This window comes from Ctenopharyngodon idella, chromosome 19, assembly GCF_019924925.1.
Source record: "Ctenopharyngodon idella isolate HZGC_01 chromosome 19, HZGC01, whole genome shotgun sequence".
Lineage (NCBI taxonomy): Eukaryota > Metazoa > Chordata > Actinopteri > Cypriniformes > Xenocyprididae > Ctenopharyngodon > Ctenopharyngodon idella.
The window spans coordinates 29,677,903-29,701,577 of NC_067238.1; the positions used below are offsets into that span (position 1 = coordinate 29,677,903).

Below are 23,675 nucleotides of genomic sequence, written 5' to 3' on the forward strand. Positions count from 1 at the left end.
AAATGCAGTTATAGTGCTGTAGGCCTGGTTAAAAGTAGGAGAATATTCAAAGGAAAAAGTGTCTGCTAAATGACAGGTAACAAATGATCCTCCTGCAAAAAGGTAAAAGGAGGTGATAATGCTCTAGTTGATATAATACATTTAAAATATAACTTTTTATTTGTTAAAGCTTGTGGGGAAAAAGTAGCCTAACAGTTAAATACATGCTGTACTGTGTCAACTCAAAAGAGACTCATTTAAATCTAATAAAAAGGATTGAATGGTCATGTTGACTGAAGCCATTTCTGTTCATGGGGCGCCTGAAACTTTCCATGTCAGCCTCACAGCATGTAGATAGTGAAGTTCTGCTCAAAAAACAAGCTCACCAGGACATCAGACATCAGAAAATGTTTTAGCAGCTGAGTAATCACTGTATGATCAAACCTTGGGAGTCATTAGGGCAGCAGGTCATCTTCGCAAGACTAACAAATAAAAAGTTAGCTGGATACAGAGACTTCGCATTTCATTTTGTTCATTTAATTTTGTTTTTAATGAGGATATACATCTTGGGCCTGAAATTCTGACATGCATGTGATTATAAATTAAATTTAGATAATCTAATACTGATAATTATTTTAATGTGTATTTTAATAGCAATTTTAATGTTTAACTACAAATATTACCACAAAAATATAAGAACAGTAAGTGTGTGATCCATTGTGTGTTGCTAGAGCAATAGGAAACAACAAATGTATTCAGAAGGTTGCTTAACATTATTGCTATAGTACAGCTCTCTTGCATCTTACATTTCTGCATTTTCACATGGTTGCATGAACATAGAGAACAACACAAACCATTGCAATAATGAAAACAGAACGTAGCAGCAACGTTGTCACAACCTAAATATGTTTGTCGGGTTCTTCTGTGCTTCTATAACACCTGTGTCATGGTGAATAGTTTGTTAAAATGATAATCTTTGAAGTATAAAATCTGTTTTGTCTTTTAATTATGACCGCTATCTTTCTATTGATGTTTAGTTATAAACAGCTGATTTACCTTTTTTTAATGCAAATATCAGTAAGGCTACTCCTTACTGATATTTGCATTTGTGTACAGATTTTTCTTTAAATTAATAAAGCTTGTATTCACTGAAGACACTTCAGTGGTTTTGTTCTAAAAATATCTGTAAGCTACACTGTAAAAAATGCTGGGTTAAAAACAACCAAAGTTGGGTTGAAAATGGACAAACCCAGCGTTTGGGTTAAATGTTTGCTCAACGTGCTGGGCAGTTTAATTTAACCCAACTATTGTTTAAAAATGACTATGGCTGACTTAAAATGAACCCAAAGTATGTTGGATATTAAAAATCAGATAATTACTAGAGGCAACAATAGGCCTAATCAAAAGGTGAACATTTATTAAGTAACCAATAAGGTACGAGAGGCTGTGCTGTATCGTGAATAATTCACGGCTGAAGGGCGTTGTTAGGCATGACACGACTTCAGCCGTGACTTATTCATGATACAGCACTAGCCTCAAGTACCTTATTGCTTTTATAAAACGGTTGCCAAACAATACAAATATTAAAGCCAAAAAATATGTATCAATGCAACTTTCATGAAGTAAAATCACTAAAAGCCTTCCTTCCGCCAGAAAAAAATAGTCCCTGGGCGTGAACAGCAACAGAAGTTACATTATTACAGCATTAGATGGCAGCAAAGACTGTCTTTATAAGTGTGTCAGTCAGTAGCGAAAACGTTTACATTGAAAAGACTGAATTGTTGTGAACACGGAACAAGATGCAACTGACAAATGCGTTGACTAGCGCTGTCAGTCACGGGAAAACAATTTAAATGTTAAAAGGACAAGATATTGCAGCGGACATTTAAACAGATTTTCTATTATGAATATAGGACTGATCTGAAGGAAAATGCTAAATCTGAATGCAGGTAATAAACTTGTTAAATCGATCTCTTTCTCACAATACTCTTCAACATAATACAGTAAGCTTCAATGAACAATATCAGTTGAAAAGCTAAGAGTGGTTGCTAAGGTACGGGTGAAGCGGTCAAAGCCATGTTTTATTGTGAATAAAACAGCTATTGACTAATCAGAATCAAGGACAGAAGCTGACCGTTTTATAATAAGCAATTTAATAAATGTTTATTGTTTAATTATTATTCATTACTTATTAATAAATGTTAATTTCCAACATATGTTGGGTTCATTTTAAGCAAGAAATAATGTAATTTTTAAACAATAGCTGGGTTAAATAAAACTACCCAGCAGAATGGGCAAACATTTAACCCGACTGCTGGGTTTGTCCATTTTCAACCCAACTTGGGTTGTTTTTAACCCAGCATTTTTTTTAGTCCATTATAAAGTTTGCTGTTGTTGTTCTGTTTCTTGTTTGTGTTTTAACGTTTAATATAAAGGTTGCAATTCAAAAGTAATTCTTGCATTTGGAATGAAAAGCAGCTTTCTTTCTGAAGGCACGCTTTTGTTTGTCCAAGTCACCTCATGTCTTGTTTTCACCCGGAGGTTGTTTTTCCCGTGTAAGGTGCACTAGTGGGTCGCGTGGGACTAATTTACACAGAGCTTTGATCTACTACAGTCTCATTATGCGCGTGTCCCATTTAGACCAAGACTTCACCAGCCGCGAGCTCAACTTAAAAAGGATTTTCAAACTAATCAGCCAATTCACCTCAACGTAACAATGTTTGTTATCCTTTATATTCTTCATCGTTTCTGGTCAAATGAGTAAAAGTAACACAGCAGCTGCTCTCGATCCATTCCAGACGATGTGGTTCTGCTCCAGCCTTTCTCGTTGTTTCAGGATTTTGTAACAGCGGAGCGCGCGGGGTGTGTGGTATTTTCGGCGATACCGAACAGTCAAACCAGATCTGTCGCGAGCCATTGAGAAAGAAGACGGCTGGAAAGTGGACGTCAACTCACTTTGACGTTTCTGGCTTTTAATGATCTGTTTTGTCTTGAACAGGTGGGGGAAAGGACTTGCTTGAGCTTCTTTTTTAAACCCAAAATATAATTTTCTTCCTAAGATGATGTTGTTGATTAACAACAACAACAACATACAATGGCACGTGCTGCGTAAACATTTGTTAGCCTATTGATTTCTGTTAGCTTTCCTCAGGATAAAAAAAAAAAAAACATAATGATTTCTAATTTTGCTGGTTTCATAGACGTTTAAATTCATTCTGATCTGTACACTTGGTAACTGTATTTTGATGGGGGTGTGAAGGCTCATTTCCCTCGAGACTTATTTTTCCAAGGTCGGGAATGAATTTCGATCAGCTGCTGGCCACAATCGGTGGCTTTGGGAGATACCAGAAGCTTTTGTATGTGTGGATATGTCTGCCGCAGATCTTTCTCGCATTCCACATGATGGCCAGCGTCTTCACAGGCGCCACGCCACCCCACCATTGTCGGGGTTCGAGGATGGAGGACTGGTCCCTTACCGTCGCCAACCTTTCAACTGTGAATCTGAGCATCTCCCTTCTGCCAGGGCACGCGGACTCGTGCACAGTAGTTTCAGGAAAGAACGATAGTGCACGCTCAAGTTGTGAGACAGGATGGGTGTACAGCCACGAGATCTTCCAGAGCACCACTGTCACTGAGGTAAACACGGGCACGCGCTACACATTCTTCAGAATAGCAATTTAATGTCGTTTTTTATTTCTTAAATTGGCACAATAATTATTATTTGACCCATATAAGAATGTTATTTAATACTTATAGTGCTGTCAAACGATTAATCGCATCCAAAATAAAAGTTTGTGTTTACATAATATACAGTCAAACCAAAATGTATTCAGACACCTTGAACATTTCATTCATTATTAGTTTATTCACTATAGTTTAAAAAAATGGTAATAAAAGATCTCAACAAGATCTCAGAGTTAAACTGTGTCAGAAAAAAATAATCTTAATTATGTCAGATAACACTTAAGCAAAACATGGTCAGGTCAAAGTGTCTTGGTCCCAAATTTTTATTAATTTTACTGGTAGTCCACTGTATGAAGATTTTTTGGGTATAATATGTCACAGTTTACTTTATTTTGCTATCCTCACTTACATAAATGAACTATAGTGTCCTGAACCCACTAGTTAAACAATATAAAAAATTATATCTAGTCTGAATAATTTTTGGTTTGACTGTATGTGTGTGTACTGTGTATATTTATTATGTATATATAAATACACACATGCATGTATATATTTAACAAAAATATATTATATTTATATATAAAATATTTATATTTACATGTATGCATGTAAATATTTCTTAAATATATACATGTATGTGTGTATTTATATATAGTCTATAATAAACATACACAGTACACACACACACATATATATTGGATGCGATTAATCACGATTAATCGTTTGACAGCACTAATATATATATATATATATATATATATACATACAGTATATAATTTTGCTACATAATATGTAATTTTTCAAGAAACGCATTAAATTGATCAGCAGTGAAAGTAAAACATTGTTATATTGCCCCTTTTCTTTGTCAGCTAAATAAAAAAATAAATAAATAAATAAATCATGATATAGCAGTAATGATTTTTCATGTACTAATATCAGTGTTTTGTGTGTTTATTTGTGCAGTGGGATCTGGTGTGTGACAAGGCAGGTCTAAATAGTCTGGGCTCGTCTCTTTATATGCTGGGGCTGCTGGTTGGAGCTGTTGTGTTTGGAGCAATGGCAGACAGGTATATACACACACATGCATCCTCACACTTCACATGTGTGCTTCGTTCACTCAGCCCTAAACAACCTGAGGGAAACTAGAAGTCATGCCCTGTTCATAGCTATCTATCTCTCTTTCTTTATTCTTTCCATTCAATCAATTTTTTGTCCTCAGCACATTTAATACATTTTTAATGTCAAATGCATGTTGCCCAGAGCTATGCATTCATAGAAAGTAAATACACATTACTGTTTCCAACTTTGTGGTCTGTACACTTTGTATACACTATTTAGCAGTCATTCTCAAACTTCCTCTGAGACATCTGCAAATGTCCAGAGGACTCCAGTACGTCTTATGATTTAAATGTTGTTATATCAACATATCCTTAATTACAATGCTACTGAAAAACACTACCAACAGCATGTTTTTGAGTTTATTTGTTCTTATCACAACAGAAATACTAGAGGTACAAATCAGCTTCGGACAAAGGGAGGGCTTCAAGTCAAAAAGGTTGAGAACCACTGCTATATAGGGTGAATTAAAGATGACCTATTATGCTTTTTTACATTTTCACCATTTTTTAGTGTCTAATTTTGCTGTTTGAGCATAAAAAAGGTCTGCAAAGTCCCTCCAGCGGGAGTTATTCTCTATATCAGTGCGCACTGTTTGTGAACTCTCTGAAACGCCTCCATTGTATTCTTGAGTTTACATTTAGGAACAAACATGTCACAATATTCCTCATATTCCCCAATGCATATGCAAAATAAAGGGGCGGGGCCTGATTGAGTTAGTTAGTAGTGTGTTGAAACTTGCAGTTATAGTAAGGGGTGTGACATTTCCAAACACACTCGAAGCGCTTGACTTATCACAACACCCTGGTCCAGCTGACCAATCAGAGCACATTGTGCTTTTCAGAAGGAGGGGCTTCATAGAGACAGGAACTAAACAGAGCGCTACTGACAGACTGGGAAGAGAGGAGCTGCAACAATGTCAAAAATAAGGTCTTTTTGAACATTCAATCATGAAAACCTATTCTAGTAGAGCCTAAAAACAAAATCAAGACTTAGTAAAAGGGCATAATATGGCCTCTTTAAGGAAAACCGAGGCACTATTTGATGTTGCTCAAAAGTGGCCAAATTTACCTGAATCCACCCTATATATAATTTTATCAAACCCTCTACTCTACCCACATTTCTCATCAAATTTTTCTCATTCTTTCTCTCTCTCTCTGTAAGGTGTGGGAGGAGGTTTGCCATGCTCTTGTCTTTAGCCCTTCAGACAGTGTTTGGTGTGGCCGCTGCCTTCGCTCCAAACTTCCCCGTTTATGTCACCCTGCGCTTCATCATAGGAATGTCAGTGTCGGGTGTGATAATCAATGCGTTTGTGCTAGGTGAGCCTTGGCATTCTGGAGTAACACTCTTTAGTCATTTATATCAAGAAAACCTCCTGTTATTGTGCCCTTGAGCAAGACACTGATGAAATTTAGTAAGTAAACACTACATGATATTTTAAAATTCACATACCAAACTCTTGCTCAATGTGACGTTGACATATTTATATGCCAACAGTAACAAACTCACTTCTTCTTTGCCATAGACCTAAATACCCTAGATTGAGCCCTTAAACCCCAATCCCAACCACCCCCAAACACTTAACCTCCCTCCACAGGCACAGAGTGGACCTGCACACAGAGACGGATGCTGGCCGGCATCTTCACCGACTACTTCTTTGGTTTCGGCTACATGCTGCTGGCGGGTATGGCCTATCTCATCAGAGACTGGAGGAAGCTGCAGATTGCAATCTCCGCACCAGGCTTTCTCTTCATATTCTATATCTGGTGAGACAACATAGAAGTATATATTGAGTTAACAAGTGAATATCGAATAACTTAATTTGGTATTTTTTGAAGTCTGTTATGCTCACCAAGGCTGATCAATAATACAGAAAAAGCAGTGAAATATTATTAAAATTTAAAATATCTTTTTTGTACTGTAATGTATTATAAAATGTAATTTATAAGCTCAATTGTCAGCATTATTAAGCGATTTTTTTTTTTTTTTGTGGGAACTTTTTTGCGTAAATTGTATGTATTATTATTAGGGGTGTAACGGTACACAGAACTGGTGGTTCGGTACATACCTCGGTTTTGAAATCACGGTTTGGTACAGCAGGGGTAGAAAACTACACAAAATTACTTTTTTTTTTTTTAAATAAAAAGTAGTTTACTGAACAAATTGTGTCTCTTTCTTTAAATGAATTCAATTATAATTAAAAGTTTCTTAAGGTTAAAAAAATTATTTCTGCTAATGCTGTAAGCTATATAGGGAGCCCTTACTTGCACATTACTGTAATATCAAAGGAACAGAGCCCAAACTAATGGGCTAAATTATGTTTTTACTCCAATTTGTTGTTGAAATATAATAATTTACACAGTGGCTGTCAATTTCATGACAGATTTATTCAAACATGAATTAAATAATCAAGACATTGACACAAGTGATATATAATGAATATATAGGCTAATATAGTGCATATATTTAGCGAAAGAGTTAATTTCTCTGGCGAACTAACAAGCTGTGGACTCGCCTGAGGTAAATGCTAACGTTACGTGACACAGTGTTTACTAGCTATTTTATTGACGTCTTTCCGCAGTTGAAACACTGATTAAGCGATTACACAAGATATTATACGATTCAGTAAGGTGTACTATATCTTTCAACATACCTTCAGATGTTCATTCATGTTTATTTTTTGTTTATTATTTTTGTTTGAATTTCGTGATAAAATGGACCACGTTTTAAAGATGGAACTTTGTTTCTTATCGAAAGTAACAAAACGCAGAGCTTATTGTGATTAATGGTGGTTAGGCTACAACGCTGTATTTGTCGTGTAGATTAAGGGCGGGGCAGCAGGGGGCGGGGCGTGTTCGGTACGTTCGCCATGAGAGTATCATATGTACCGTGGGTGGTGCATTGCGGTTTTTCGGTTCGGTTTGAATGTTGTTACACCCCTAATTATTATATATATTAAGTTGCTACTTTATTTTGATGTTTAATTTTTAAAAGAGGATAAACTAATATTTTTAAATCAGTTTTATTTAGGATATTTATTATTAATACTATTATTAACAATATTATTAATGTTAAAGGGTTAGTTCACCCAAAATTGAAAATTCTGTCATTAATTACTCACCCTCATGTCGTTCCACACCTGTAAGACTTTCGTTCATCTTCGTAACACCAATAAAGATCTTTTATTAAAGTACTCCATGTGACTCCAGTGGTTTAACCTTAATTTTGTGAAGCGATGCAAGTGCTTTGTTCGCGCAAAAAAACATAATCTACCACTTTATTTACAAATCATAACTCGCATTCACGCAACTTCTGCTCTCGATCGCATCAACACAACATGCATGCGTAGTTGTTGCTCTCGTAAACGTGCGCTGGAGATTAATATTTTGCAAATAAAGTGGTAAATAGTTTTTTTTAATTGCATAGGCTGTCTATAGAGTGACAGAAAGTGCTCAGATTTCATCAAAAAGATCTTAATTTGTGTTACGAAGATGAACGAAAGTCTTAGGGGTGTGGAACGACATGAGGGTGAGTAATTAATGACAGAAATTTCATTTTTGGGGTGAACTAACCCTTTAATAATGTTATATAGATAATAATAATAAGTTATTACTAAAATAGTTACTATAAAGCATTGATGGTATAATTTGTATATGTATCTGACATTACACAATAAGGCTCAGAGACTCTTTATAAAAGTTGCCTCATAAAAGAGTACATAAAAACCAGTACTCAAGTCTCTCTTTCACTTACTTGACTTCCTCCTTTCCTCTGTTTTTATCATTCTGTCAACATAAATCTCCTTCCACTCTCCTCTCCTCCTTTTTCTCAGGGTTCTTCCACATTCAGCCCGTTGGCTGTTGGTGAATAACCGAAAGGAGGAGGCGATTGATCTTCTGCGTAAGGCAGCTACGGTCAATGGTCGCACCTTACCTCCAGTTGTTCAGGTACCACAAACTTTCTCATGGACTTCCTTTCACTCTTTCTGGCTTTTTTTTTTTGTCACGCCTCTGGCACAATCTTCAAATCCCATAAAATCTCTTATAGCTTTGTTAGCATCACCATGACAACAACCATCCCCCACCCTAGGCAACCCAGGGGCTTTTGTTTATAGTCTTTAGGAAGTGATAGTCTGAAGCTTTGGTTCACATCACCAGGGCAACAAGATGACTTTCACATCATCAGATCATTAATTGGATTTACCAAGGTTTCTCCCATTGTCCCGAATGTGAGTGTTTGTTTTGAAAACAGAATGTTTTATAGCATTTGCTACAATGTATTAAAGCGTCACTTCTGTTATCACAGGTGGAACGATACGAGGGCCCACAAGGACGCAATCAATATACAGCTGTTGATCTGCTCCGAACTCCCCAGATGAGGAGGAGAGCGCTCATACTCTTCTATATCTGGTGAGATTACTAGGAGTAGCTGTGTAGGTGTATAGTTTTGATAAATTACATGTTTGGCACTTTTATATCCATTTATATATTATATATTTAGACTTCAGTGTTGCACTTTCTATAATATGAAGGTCACATTAAAACTGTCTTGGAAACTTTTTATCATGCCTTCTTTTTTGTTCTTGCTACATTTCAAACTCCCTTTTTGCTAATGTTTTACCCTGGTCCCATAACACGAAAATCCATCATATTAATAATATTAATATTACAGGGTTAGTTCACCCAAAAATGAAAATTGTCTCATAATTTATCCATTCTCAAGCCATCCTAGGTATATATGACTTTCTACTTTCAGCCAAACACAGTCGGAGTTACAGTATCTCACAGAAGTGAGTACACCCCATCACATTTTTTTATTAAATCTTTTCATTTTCAACACTGAAGAAATGACACTTTGCTACAATGTAAAGTAGTAAGTGTACAGCTTGTATAACAGTGTAAATTTGCTGTCCCCTCAAAATAACTCAACACACAGCCATTAATGTCTAAACTGCTGGCCACAAAAGTGAGTACACCCCTATGTAAAAATGTCCAAATTGGGCCCAATTAGCCATTTTCTCTCCCCGGTGTCATGTGACTCGTTAGTGTTACAAGGTCTCAGGTGTGAATGGGGAGCAGGTGTGTTAAATTTGGTGTTATCGCTCTCACTCTCTCATACTGGTCACTGGAAGTTCAACATGGCACCTCATGGCAAAGAACTCTCTGAGGATCTGAAAAAAAGAATTGTTGCTCTACATAAAGATGGCGTAGGCTATAAGAAGATTGCCAAGACCCTGAAACTGAGCTGCGGCACGGTGGCCAAGAACGTACAGCGGTTTAACAGGACAGGTTCCACTCAGAACAGGCCTCGCCATGGTCGACCAAAGAAGTTGAGTGCACATGCTCAGCGTCATATCCAGAGGTTGTGTTTGGGAAATAGACGTATGAGTGCTGCCAGCATTGCTGCAGAGGTTGAAGGGGTTGTTATCGTAATGTCTTGACTAATTATAACCCATTTCACTATTGTATGATATTTATTACATTAAGTGCACAAACAACATGCTTGAAATATAAAATGAATGCCTATGTATTGCATAATAAAACAAACTGGAAACAGATATTGGAAGCAAAAACATACCTAATATAATATAAGCTAAGCTAGCAGGCTAATCGGGTAGATGTATGCTATGCCAGTACATAAGCTAACTAAAAAAACGGTAAGAATGAAAAATGCTTGATTTCACAACCTATAGCTTCAGTTATATACTATAGGATATGAACATTAATAGCCTGTTGAACCAATGGGATCACTCGGGATCCTAAATGAGACCCGATTCCTGGGGGGACTCAATTTCTAACCACACTGGATCAGATTCAGAACGATAATCAAAATATAGAGTAGATCGAGTTCATCAACACCCCCAAAGCTTCACGGGTCGACACATTTAATTCAATAACGATAGGCAGTTTTGATTTATATGCTGTTTAATGTTTGACGATCGTGTTATTTTACATGTGCATAAGCAATGCTTCTATTGATCGTTTTAACTTCTTCTTCGCCTTTGTTTTGATCCAGGGATGATGTACTCTTTCAGAAGATGTGTAATAGCGCCCCCTACCATATAACAGTTAAAACATGGATATCTGAATTGTGGTGGAAATAACAGTATCCAGTCAGAGTGTGAAAAGGGTCCACATGCTCAAAGTTGAAGAATCACCCTCAAACTCGATTGTGTGCAGTGTATATGTACAGTATTCAGTGTTAGAAGTCATGCCCTTCACACGCACATAAATGTGTCCCTTAATTTACATTTTGTCTCTGTGTTTCTCCAGGTTTGTTAATGTGTTGGTGTATTATGGTCTGTCTCTGGGTGTGTCTGACCTCGGCGCAGACCTTTACCTCACTCAGTTCATGTTTGGATTGGTGGAAATTCCCGCAAGGTCACTGGTGTTGGTTCTCCTGCCCTGCAGTCGACGAATCCCGCAGAGTGTGTTCCTGGCTGTGGGAGGCGGTGCATGTCTGCTTACCCTCATTGTTCCAGCAGGTGACCAGTCAAACATGGCCAGAGGCACTTTTCTACAATTTATTTCTGTCTTTTTATTTCCCCCCCCCCAAGGGTGTAGTATTTTCTTGCACTATTGTGCCCATTCCTACTCTCGTTTCCATCATTTTCTTGTCACACTCTCTTTCTCAGACAGTGCTCATATTCGAACTGCTTTGGCCATGGTGGGGAAATTTGGAATTACAGCATCTTTTGCCATCATCTATATTTATTCTGCAGAACTGTTTCCAACTGTTCTCAGGTACTCGCATTTGCATCATATATACAATGGATGTGAAAAAGTCTGCACACCCCTGTAAAAAAAAAAAAAAAAAAAGTTTTTTTGTGATGTAAAAAATGAAACAAAGATAAATCATATCAGAACTTTTATAATGTGATGTGTTATGATGTGTTCAGAATTGACTAATCATAAAGCTCATGTGAAATAGTACACACAGTGACAGCAAAGATATAAAATGTCTATTGCGGACAGGATATGCATTTTGTATAATGCATTGTATAATGCAATGTTTCTTTTTAGGGGGCTTACATCATTTAAAGAGGACCTATTATGCCCCTTTTCACAAGATGTAATATAAGTGTCTGAAGTTTCAGCTCAAAATACCCCACAGATCATTTATTATAGCTTGTCAAATTTGCCCCATTTGGGTTTGAGCAAAAACACACCGTTTTTGTGTGTGTCCCTTTAAATGCAAATGAGCTGCTGCTCCCGGCCCCCTTTCCAGAAGAGGGCGGAGCTTTAACAGCTCACACTTAGGTTGCTCAACAACAACAAAGCTGGAGAATCTCACGCAGCCAAAATGAGGATTGTCAGTAACGGTGTTCAGCCTTACATTGTTCAAACCGGAGTCGACACTGATGGAGAGACTCAGGAAGAAGTTAAGTTCTCAAACTTTTGCCATGGTGTTAGAACTGGTACACCATTGTCACTTGCGAAAACAAAATGACGGTGCCATGGATGGAAACGTGCAGATTAAGGGTCGGTAATGTTATTATAAGAAGATCCCCTTCCTTTGTGACAAGGGGAGCGAAATCTGAGCGGCTCGTTTTTTCACATGCTTGCAGAGAAAGGCTTACCAAAACAAAGTTACTAGGTTGTCCTTTTTCACGTTTTCTGGGTTGGTAGATGCAACGCGGACCCAGTTATAGCACTTAAACATGGAAAAAGTGAGATTTTCATGTTATGTCCCCTTTAATGTTCACTATTTTTCATTATTTTACATTGTTGCAGCACCTGTTTTCACCCTCTGTCTGAACGCTCTGTTTTAGGGGCCATTTTGAACACCATTTTCAGCTAAAAACAGAAAACTTTTCATGCGTTTTGGCTGTTCATTTACACGACAATGGCGTATTGGGGGCCTGAAAATGCAAGCTTGTGAAACTGATTTCAAGTTTTTGAAAATGATACCGTTATCGTCTCCATGTTTGTGAAAATGGTGACGCCATGCACATGCGTATTACATGTTCAGTCTATAAGCGCATTGTGTTTCTTTACAAAGTGACATCGCCAGCTACTGGCCTGGCAGCATAATACAGCAGTTTTAGTCATTTTCATGGATCCGTGGTTTTCCATTTTTAGTACATCATTGTCGTGTAAACATACTCTTAGTTTCAGGTTCTTTAAAAACCCGCCTTCCGAAAAGCACACTCTGCTCTGATTGGTCAGCCAGCCCTATTCTGCTGTGATTGGTCAACCATTGTGAGAAATGTAACACCCCTTAACATAACCTGCGAGTATCAGCTGCCTGAGGCCCTGTAAACATCGACATATATCTATGGCTGTAAACACTACTATAACTACGCTAACTATGGTTTCTTTCTAAACATATGTTCGTAAAGCTGTTTTGAAACAATGTGCATTGTGAAAGCACTGTATAGATTAATATGACTATAAATATCACAAAGCAGCCTCTGGTGGGAGTGAAGAGCTGCTTGCACTCTTGATTTCAGCATATTGCCAAACATTATGTGGAAATAATTTCTGATATGCCTTTTGTGTCTACAGACAAACAGGTATTGGTGTTTCTTCTATGTTCGCACGCATGGGTGGAGTATTAGCGCCACTAATAAACCTGCTTGGACGCCACACACCTGTTGTGCCAATGGTGATATTTGGCTCCACCCCTCTGCTTGCTGCAGTGTTAGCCCTAGCATTGCCTGAGACTGCCAATCAACCACTACCAGACAGCATTTATGATGCAGAGAGGTACACAATGACACCTCATACACTTAAAGAGATAGTTCACCCAAAAATGAAAGCCCTGTAATAGTTTCTCCTATTTTCTCCTCCTTTAGGTCTACTCTGAAATATGACGGACAAATTCCTATACATACCAGCCAATCACCAAGCAGCACAGAAGGACAGGAACTGCAGAGTTTAGCAGATGAGTCCAGATAGGCATAAATGATCACACACAAACTCTATGCAGTCTCTCTTTGTAGTGCGTTTCATTATCAGGTGACGGTGAAACTTGCGAATGGTTTAGGTTTTGATACATTTTAATACATTATAATATTTTTTGGAATGGCTGTAGGTTGTGTATTTGACTGAATTACATCAGGACCAGGGCTGTTACCACCATAGACATTGAGGGAGACAAGTCCCTCCAATGATTAGAAATATCCAGTTGTGCCCCGCAATATTTGCTATTCTAGATGCTGCTCTGCTGGACTTTATTACGCACCTCTGTTTGTCGTTAGGATGACAAAAAGTAAAAGTTACATTTTTAGGCTGCTCTACCTCAGCAGTCTAACAGCGCTCGTCAATGTCAAAATGATTGAGATGGCCAATCAAATCAAAGAAGGCGGGGCTTACTGTTCACCGAAAATGAGTGCAAATTCCAGCAAGATGCTTTAAAGGGATAGTTCACCCAAAAATGAAAATGGTCAGCTTTGGGCCCCCCAATGTTCAAGACATGGTTACAGCCTTGGTCAGAACTATCAGTTTTAATAAAACTAAACTGTAAAAGTTTAAAACATGGATGACTGGCTCTGAAAACAATGGGATTGGTGCATCACTTCTCCATATGCACCCAAATTGTTTATCTGGCCTCTCTATGCAAAACAGATATGCTCCAACAAACATTTGTGAATTAGAGAGCTGAACTAAATAAATTCAGTTCAGTTTTAACAGATTTATTTTTCTTCTGCCAAACATATTGATGACTCATCCTGCACTACACAGATTTTTGTCCAATCAGACGCTCTTTAGAATGAGAATGCCCCTCCCACTAACATCACTGGCAACTGACTTGCTACTTTTGTGAGCATTTCGTCTAGTGGAAAGTAAACCAGTGCCTTTTTTGTAATGTAATCCTTTATGTATGTGTCCAGTGTTTGGGAATATTTGTCTTATTTTAGGACAGTGGCTTGCATTTAGTTTTGCTTGAAATGACAATTCCCAAAAACTTCTGCCTGGTTGAAATTGTTTCAATAGCATGTTAGTATCCTGAATAGTCTCAGTAGGCTACAGGGAAAAGTATCTTGTTTAGTGCTGATTTGACTGCATTTAGTTTTTTTTTATTGCTTTCAGTGAAAAAAACGGCATCACACGCACAATTAAAGAAGTTTATTGCAGTATGGGATTGACATGCCATGTCTTTCCAATGTTGCTTGAGCCAATGCTACATACACTACTACAGCCAGATGGACATGAGGTTATTGGGATGACGGACAGTCACAATCTCATGGACTTCAATCTCAGCCAAACGCTGCCAAATGACACAATCTAGTTTTAACCTTTATATACTGACATTAACTTTTTTAAAACAGGCAATTGTAGTTTTATTGCATGAAACTGTTTGATAGAAATTAACTATTTTATTATTATGCAATTGGTCTAATGTTGTAAATGTTGACATGGAAAATATATAAACAAATCTGTCATTATTTACTCACCCCCATGTCAATTTAAACCCTCATGCTGTGTCCTATAAAATTTGTGAAGAACCACCACCCAGGTCTTTTCCATACAACAGCAGTTCATTCACCACTGACCATGTTTGTTATACTCAGAAGAAAATAAAAGTTTTGCACTATACTCCAAAAGCCTTGTCACACTGCGCTAAACCCCGGGTTATCGAGGTTCTAAACCCTGCTTTTAACCCCAGGAACGTTTCACACTTGGGTTAACCCCGCATTAATGTGTGCAGTGTGAAACAAATCGGTGCTAAAATGTTACGACTAAACACTTACAAATCACATGCCTCATATTCACGTGCTTTGGACAGTCACAAGGAAGCACCGCTCATTATATAAAGAGTGTTTTCGTTTTTTAAAAGTAATCTGATCGGATTGGATCAAATCTTGAAAATGGGATGTTCAAAAGAAAAAAGAAAAAAGATTCTGAAACCAGATTAGATCACAAAATCCAATCTTGGTTTTGATCTGGATTAAATTACCAATTTGTGTTGTTCAAAACTTTTTAGTAAGATTGGGATACATTTGATCCAAAAAAATCAGGATTATAACAGCAGAATGGTGGATTTCAGGAAAAAAAATTTAACACTTTAAAACTGGTAAACCAAAAAACACACATTTGTTTAATCTAATACACACTCATATTTTTATTTGTGCTCTTGATTAGTTTAAATGTTAAAGTAATAAATTAGAAAGTAGATTACTTTAAATGTTAAAGTAATAAGTTAGTAATAAAGTAGACATTAGGCTATCTATTAAGCCTTTCGGTAGCCTACAATAAAGTAAAAAAAAGGGATTTTGGCACCATAAAATAATGCCCACACAGCTGTAAATATCAAACAAAAACATTATATTTAAAGTGGTTTTTGTATCACTGTTTGTAAACTACATTCGGCACAATCATAAGAAATGAACCAGTCAAAAGTTCTTTGTGAGCGAACGCAAAGTTTCTCGGGTGAACGCCACGCAGAATTTTTTCCCCAATCTTATATTTTTTCCATCATCATGTCCCTTTAGGGGCTCCGTAGAGCACTATTAATACAGATCTGGTAATCTGAAAAAGTGTGTAATCTTGATCAGGGTGATCCAATCCAATTTTGTTTTGAAAACTTGTGTTGTGCCGAATTTCGACTCTGACAAATTATTACCCCCCTCCTTGAAGTTGCTATCTGATTGCCTAATCCTAACCCCACCCCTAATACTAAACCTACCAATACTAGGGGGGGTAATAATTTGGCAGGGTAGGAATTTGGCACAACTCCGACACAAAAGATGGATTACCTGATCCTGGATAGCAAAATATGGGATTTCCAAATCCAGATCATTCTGATCCATATTAAACAACTGGGCCCAGATCATTGAGTCAGTGGGTTGCACTAGAGAACTGGATCAATGAAAAAATCGTTCTTATTATGTGGTTCAAACTGAATTATTTCTTCCTGAATCAGAGTTTGACGCACTCATTCAGAGCTTAACAGTCATGGTCACAATGTACTGTTTAAATAGCAAGGATCTTACAAGATTCTTAAAAATAACCATTTGTTTGTTTCACAGAAGTCAAAAAGGTTTGGAACAACATGAAGGTTAGTAAATGATGACAGTACTATCCCTTTAACCAAACCATTATTCATATCACTGCATGATTATTAGGATCTTAATGCTAGGTTTTGCAATGTGATGAAATGATGACATGAGAATAAAGCAATTAGCATCTAATGAAACTGTTATAAAGGCCTGCTAGTTGCTGCCTGTGGACAAGTATGAGTGAGTGTTACTTCTGCTGCATGATGGAATGCAAGTCTTGATGTGATTTTACAATGAACAAGCATTTTAAGACTTTCCATTTATTGACATTCCAACTGAAGCACAATAAAACTGTGAATTGTCCAGCATCCAGGATCTGCAATAAAACCAATGAAAACCATTCCTCTGTTGCCTTGTGAGATTTTCTTTGAAAGACGTACGTGTATTAGGCTAACGTAACGTACGTCGCATCAGTGGCCACGCCACAGTTGTTGTCTTTCATGGACATCAGTACATAGCCATCATTGCCCCAGTAAGTGGACCACGAGTTCTTCACTAGCCAGTAGGGCTCGTTATTCAGTATCCCATAACCAACTGCTAGCACAGCATGATCCAAGTCATCAGTCCCGTTTTCTGTGGATATAGGAAAATGAAACATGAATTGTTGGTTTCTACAGAAAGAGTACTGTATACTTGATTTAAAGCAATGCTATGTTCAGAAAAGTATGCATATATATATAACCATTTTGCAGATGGAAACAAATTTATTGTTGTTAATTATGTACTATGTATATTAATATGTAGTTAATATAAACATGAATATACATATTACCCAAAATGTTTCCATCTGCAATATGTTATTTTCAGATTTTTGTAATAAATAATAATAATAATAAATAATAATAATAATAATAATAATAATAAACTACTACTACTACTACTAATAATATGAAAAAAAAGAAGAAAAAAAAAATATACATATATATATATATATATATATATATATATATATTAAAAAGTTTGTTTGTTGGTAATTATGCATAGTTAATATAAAAATGAATATATACATATTTCCCAAAATGTTTCCATCTGCAAAATATTATGTTTTTATACTAAAATACTAATAATATATGATATAATATAATAAAATGAATCATATGAAACAAATAAAATAATATGAAACAATTTAATATATAAAATCAATCTGCAGATGAAAACAAATCCCTATTGTTTATTATTTTTATGTATATTAATATGTATAGTTTATATACATATTTCTGCAAAATATACAAATTTACGTTTTAATATATATATATATATATATATATATATATATATATATATATATATATATATATATATATATATATATATATATATATAAAATATTATATTATATTATATGAAGACTTCAGATGCAAAAACCATCTGAAATTTTCTTCTAAAATGAGTATTTTTTTTATCAAATTTGTATGTTTATGTTCAGTTATTTCACTTTGATGGCAATGAAAACGACCTATTAATTGCCATTAAAGTGAAATTTTATATATATATATATATATATATATATATATATATATATATATATATATATAAATTGATGATGAGGCAACTTATTGGATAGTACAAAGCAAATGATATGTTAACAGACCATGTAATACATCACAAAATCATAACATGCAGTATATGGTATAATGATGGAGGAAAGGACAGTTGAGTTTAGGATTTAAGTTAGTGAGACTGAATGTGTGAAGACTCACTGCAGGCCGGTTCGTAGTAGACTCCATTGCTGTAGAAGGCGAAGGAACGGTGAGCAGCGTCGATGCTGACTGCTACAGGGCCGAATTTAAAGATAGCGGCCTTCAGTGCCTCAATATCACCACTGGTCACGTTAGTGTAACCGCTCAACTGTGCCACCATGGAGGACTTATCATAATGACACAAACCATTCTGAAACACACAGTCATCTGATTAGTGACCACCAGTATCTGAGAGAAAACAAATTATATGCAATCAGGAAATATTGTTTCCCATTATAGATGTCAATTATAACCGAAACGACTATTTGAATCAGTCAGAAACAAGGCTAGGTGGAGATGTGGTGTATGTACACACACCATGCCCTTATATCCTCCATAGCTCTCTGCAGTCGAAATGCCTCCATGCTTCATGATCCACTCAAAAGCTCTCCACTCCTCTCCTCCATCACAACCATTATTCCCAAATCCCCATGTGCAGTCGACCAGCATCTGCTGGGACAATGATGTCAGCTGTCCCGTCTAAAGGAGAGAGAAAGACAAGGACTAGTTTAAAGCGGTGTAAAAAACTAAATTCAGTTGGACATTGCAAAAAATGGGGGCCAGTTGCACCAGCTTTGGGTAAGTTACAACTAAGCCTAGTTTTGACATAAAGGGGCATTAACTTACAACTTAGGCACTACTAAATATTTTTGGGTTGCACCATTATTTGAAACATAACTGTACGTATAAATTACATATTTACGGAAGCCTCTGAGCAAAAACAACAGTTAGAAGATTGACTGAATTGCATCAATAAGCTTTTGTTTTACCCAACAGACATCAATAGAGACGGAGCACGTTTAGGCCACGCCCACACCGGGGAGGAAAACAATCCAACACTCTCCCATTGACTTTGTATTGCGTGAAGCTGCCTCCTTGTAATTTCTTGCTTCTAACAAAAGATAGAACAATGCCTAAAAGCTGCTGTGTGACACCGAACTAAGCTTTTATAAGCTACCAAACTGTAAAAGCCAGCCTTTAAGGAGACAAAAGTGGTTACAGGCAATAAGATGTGAAGCATCAGCAGGAAGAATGGGTAAATTGTGGGATCCTGACACTCAGTATGCCTACGTGTGCAGTAAACATTTTGTCACTGGTAAGTCAAATATCTAAATGTCAGTTTTATATACTATATTTCCTCTCGCCGATTACGTTCCCCTCCCGTAGTTCTTATAGTAATATGACACGTTGCGTTCTGTCTCAATTGCCTGTATCCAGTTTTGTGTCCTTAAACGCTTGTTTTTTGGGTTCAACAGCTTATAAAAACTTATTTCTGTTTTTTTTTAGCTTGTTTGCTGTACACCTTGTCACATAGCAGCTTTTAGACATTGTTCTGTTTTTTGTTATAAGTCAGAAATGACAAGGAGGCAGCTTCACGCAATACAGTCAATGGAGAGGGTTGGACTGTTATCCCCCTGGTGGGCGTGGTTCTCAGATTATGACGCATGTCGCTCTGTCTCTATCCTTTAGACCAGGGGTGGCGAACTCCGGTCCTAAAGAGCCTCAGTCCTGCAAAGTTTAGCTCCAACCCAGATAAAAACTCACCTGCCTATAGCTTTCTAGCAACCCTTCAGACCTTGATTAGCTTTTTCAGTTGTATTTGATTAGGGTTGGAGCTGAACTCTGCAGGACTGTGGCTCTCCAGGACCGATGTTAGCCAACTTGAGGGTGAATAAATGATGACAGAATTTTCATTTTGGGGTAAACTATCCCTTTAAAAATGGCCATGCCTTACAAAATCAGGTAAATATGGATTCTGGAGTTTTTTGTGTAGATTTACCTTGAGGAAAAGAGCTCCCTCTAGTGTTCCAGTGGAGGCAAAGCTCCAGCAGGATCCACACACAGCCTGGTCTTTCACTGGCGTCACAGCACCTGAAAATACATAATATATGTCTGTGTATCATCATCTGAATCACTTCTGCAACACTAAACATTCGTAGAAAGATTCTGACTTCACATTTAACAACTCAACAAACACGAACAAGGATTACACACCAAACAGCCTCCAGTCTATTGAATCAGGGGTGGCTATAGAGCGGATTTCAGAGGGAAAAGGCTGAGCCTTTCTGTGAACATGAGATCTTTTATGTCCTCTCATCATGGTCAGCTCTTCCTGTGACCGATCGGCCAGGTGATTGACAGAGAGGGAGAACGAAAGACCGGCTCTGTTCATAGAGTGCACATACCTGAAGAAGAAAAAGATGTAAAAATCAGACAAGATCATTCTCATTATGTAATTGTGTAGGCTCCATATTGTCATTTGTTTCTAGATAGTTGACATGTCTATGTACTGTAACCAAAAAAAGGCCTTTTCTTCTTATATTTTTATCATTTCATCAAAGATACGCAGTCTTTATTTCAAATCAAATACATTTTTCCTGCAAAATTTGCTGTTTAAAAAAAAAAAACAACTTAATGTATGACCATTTTAAAAGGCTAGTTGCCATGGATAGACTCATACCACTTAAAAGCTTAAAAACTAGCTTTTTCTAAAAATGCCAGTCACTATAACATTGTTATAAAAATAATAATACTACCATTTGGCAGCAGATTATAATAAATGCAAATAATTTAAAAATCTTCCAAAAATGTGTTCCTTATATATTTTTTACATTATAAAAGCAATCAAGGCTGTGCAATATTGTGAATAGAATCATGGCTATAGGGGTTGCATGTTGTGCCTAACAACTATTCACAATACAGCAGTCTTTCATACCGTGTTGCTTAATAAAAATAGATTTGCAGTAAAATAATTGAGGTATTTTTTTTCTTAATTTCATTACAAACCAACAAATCTCTAGTAATATTTGTTTTTGTTTTTCCTCACCGAATATTATGTACAAAGTTGTGCTCGCGCTCCTCATGCTCCTTTTCGTTTTCATACTGACGCTCAAACTTCTCCTTAAAGTGGCCAAACATACGGTGGGCGTGGCCAACGGGGGAGGTGTGGATGAGGTCTTGAAGGGGGTTGGCCAATAAATGATGCTCCACACCAGGACCAGGAAAGTCACCACAGGTCATTCCTAAACACAAAAGTGAGCATTTGATTGGATGGTCTGTAAGAAACAGAAACATGCCATGTGTTTTATGTATTTACCTCCAGGTAGTTTGAAAATGTCAGACTCAAATCGAGAGCTGAAGTCACTGTAGTCAATAATGTACTTGTCGTAGTGGGACCCCAAAAGAGTGTTGAAGCCCATCATCTCATAGTGGTACGGGACGGCTGGGGAATCATTTCCTTCTGGACGTGTGACCCAAAGACGATATGTGTTCTTCTTATTATCAACTTGTGTGACATTTTTCCAGACCTCACACAGAACGCCTGCGTAATACTCCATCCTCTCAAACTGCATAACAAACAATGATTTTATACACATTTCAGCCCTGTTGCATTGGTTTGCTTTTCACTTTTGGGTGAACTGGCCCTTTAAGTAGTACATACTTCAAAGCCCTGCAGATCAGGAAGTGCTGTCTGTGGAAGTATTGGATCCTCCTTGGTACCATTAAGCTGGAAACACTTCATAGTATTGAATTCTGTCTCAGTGGTGACTGGTGTGATCTTGTAAGTGGCACCATAATCCAAGTCGTTTCCAATAAAAAAAGTGCACACTTGACCTGTACAGGCGGCAGCAATTAGGAGAAACTACATACATAATCTACTCCATTTCAATACTGCCTGATTTTATCATCTGATGATGACTGACCATGATAATAGTCGATACGACTTCTGTTCCCCTTAAGATCGTACCAAGCTTCAAACGGTTCCTTTATCTCAGCATAAGGCAAAGACAGCATACCTACATAAAAGAGGCACATGTGACATACTGAATAAGAAGTGTACTGTACTGGGATGTACTGTGTAATTAGGCAGAAATGTACCTTTCACATGATACATCTTTCCAAAATCAGGAACCGTTCTGCTCTCACCAAGGGCCACTGGTGTGGCATCTGGGGATGAAAACAAAGAGGTATCACAATTATTTTCATCAACTTTTACGTATCAACTAATACACAAACATAATATACTATACACTACGAGTAATTAAAACATTACTAAGCCTAAATATACTACTGCATACACCCTCAACATGTTTAGTGTTAAAAACAACACAGGAAATGTGTCGCAGCCATTAAATCACGAGATCAACTGTGTTTTCTTCCTGTTGTCTTGTTGTTTTCTCTTTACCTGCAGCACACAGCAGAAGCACAAACCCAGCTAGAAGATGCCGCATAGTGCAATCTGAAGAAACGACAGACATCCACTGGAAATGAATAATAAGCTTTCTTCCGTCTGAAAGTCAATCCTGAAACAAAACTACGTGAGTGTTTGTGCCAATGGCGAGGCGCGATAACAGAAAGTTCCAATAAAAACTCGCGAAGGAGGGACTGAATTAAAGTCATATGACATGAGGGTCTATTGCTGTCACATGACTGTAGTCAGCTGTTTTCTTTTAGCAACTTCCTTTTTCGGCTTTATGGCGGTTAAAATTGCTGACTTAATTTCTAACTAGTTCATAGTTCACAAGTTTTTGTTTTTTTACTACACGAATCACAGTAAATCAGATTTAAGCGTCAAAACGAGAAAGATAAAGCGTAATGAAAGTGAAGTGTATTGAAATGAGAGATGGAAAGTAACTGCAGAAATGCTTGAAACACGAGATGAGCTACTGACAGCTAAAAAAAATGTACACCAACAACAACACATCATTACATGTGGATAATGGAAATGAAAGTAAACACTGGTTTTATTTTATTTTATTTTTTTACTGTAACTAAGTCCAAAGACTCCCCTGTACATCCCACACAAGATGATGCACTGTTAACTAAGACAAATATGTTCATATTCGTTTTTTGTAGTCTGTTGACATTATTCACAAGGGTTTCCCCCTACTTTCTTATGTTTACCGAACGTGATACAGTAGCATGCGCATGCGCAACAACACCAGGATCAAAACAACTACAGGGTACTGAATACAAGTTTTTTTTTTGTTGTTTTTTTTTAAAAAAGGATTTCTGTCACAAGTTCATCTAAAGCCATCGATCACAGAGTGGTTAATTAATAATTCTAATCTGTTATTTTGTCTCCATTTTTGATAAAATACACAGGTTATTATTGCAAACAGTTGTGCTTTGTGGTCTCCCCATTCTTCCGA

At 37.0% G+C, this 23,675-nt stretch overlaps 2 protein-coding genes across 3 annotated transcripts; one reads left to right on the plus strand and one right to left on the minus strand.

Annotated features, from left to right (window-relative positions):
• The first annotated feature begins 2,539 nt into the window (after nucleotides 1-2,539).
• Nucleotides 2,540-17,123, plus strand: si:dkey-166k12.1 (solute carrier family 22 member 13). Of its 2 annotated transcripts, XM_051871743.1 has the most exons (11): nucleotides 2,540-2,977; nucleotides 3,361-3,615; nucleotides 4,627-4,730; nucleotides 5,944-6,098; nucleotides 6,377-6,545; nucleotides 8,612-8,726; nucleotides 9,085-9,188; nucleotides 11,052-11,263; nucleotides 11,414-11,522; nucleotides 13,287-13,487; nucleotides 13,577-17,123. In XM_051871743.1, exons 2-11 carry the CDS (start codon nucleotides 3,379-3,381, stop codon nucleotides 13,677-13,679), a joined length of 1,509 nt encoding a protein of 502 aa, XP_051727703.1. In that variant the 5' UTR covers nucleotides 2,540-2,977; nucleotides 3,361-3,378; the 3' UTR covers nucleotides 13,680-17,123. The 2 variants fall into 2 exon arrangements, with proteins under 2 accessions (XP_051727703.1, XP_051727702.1); XM_051871742.1 differs by having other exon boundaries at nucleotides 2,540-3,615.
• zgc:110239 (uncharacterized protein LOC550326 homolog) lies at nucleotides 17,028-22,961 on the minus strand. Its single transcript, XM_051871736.1, has 11 exons — nucleotides 22,709-22,961; nucleotides 22,402-22,470; nucleotides 22,227-22,319; nucleotides 21,965-22,137; nucleotides 21,620-21,869; nucleotides 21,350-21,545; nucleotides 20,518-20,708; nucleotides 20,303-20,394; nucleotides 18,841-19,002; nucleotides 18,484-18,673; nucleotides 17,028-17,356 (listed from the first exon to the last, which is right to left on the minus strand). Exons 1-11 carry the CDS (start codon nucleotides 22,779-22,781, stop codon nucleotides 17,169-17,171), a joined length of 1,677 nt encoding a protein of 558 aa, XP_051727696.1. The 5' UTR covers nucleotides 22,782-22,961; the 3' UTR covers nucleotides 17,028-17,168.
• Between the last annotated feature and the right edge of the window lie 714 nt (nucleotides 22,962-23,675).

What these genes read in the sequence shown, in the direction of transcription:
- si:dkey-166k12.1 (XM_051871742.1), top strand. Translation starts at nt 3,277, where the DNA reads ATGAATTTCGATCAGCTGCTGGCCACAATCGGTGGCTTTGGGAGATAC. An exon ending in AATCAATGCGTTTGTGCTAG is followed by an intron (nt 6,099 to 6,376) that starts GTGAGCCTTGGC and finishes CTCCCTCCACAG; the next exon opens with GCACAGAGTGGACCTGCACA. An exon ending in CTCTTCATATTCTATATCTG is followed by an intron (nt 6,546 to 8,611) that starts GTGAGACAACAT and finishes CCTTTTTCTCAG; the next exon opens with GGTTCTTCCACATTCAGCCC.
- zgc:110239 (XM_051871736.1), bottom strand. Translation starts at nt 22,781, where the DNA reads ATGTCTGTCGTTTCTTCAGATTGCACTATGCGGCATCTTCTAGCTGGG. An exon ending in AAAGATGTATCATGTGAAAG is followed by an intron (nt 22,320 to 22,401) that starts GTACATTTCTGC and finishes TCTTTTATGTAG; the next exon opens with GTATGCTGTCTTTGCCTTAT. An exon ending in AATAGACTGGAGGCTGTTTG is followed by an intron (nt 20,395 to 20,517) that starts GTGTGTAATCCT and finishes ATGTATTTTCAG; the next exon opens with GTGCTGTGACGCCAGTGAAA.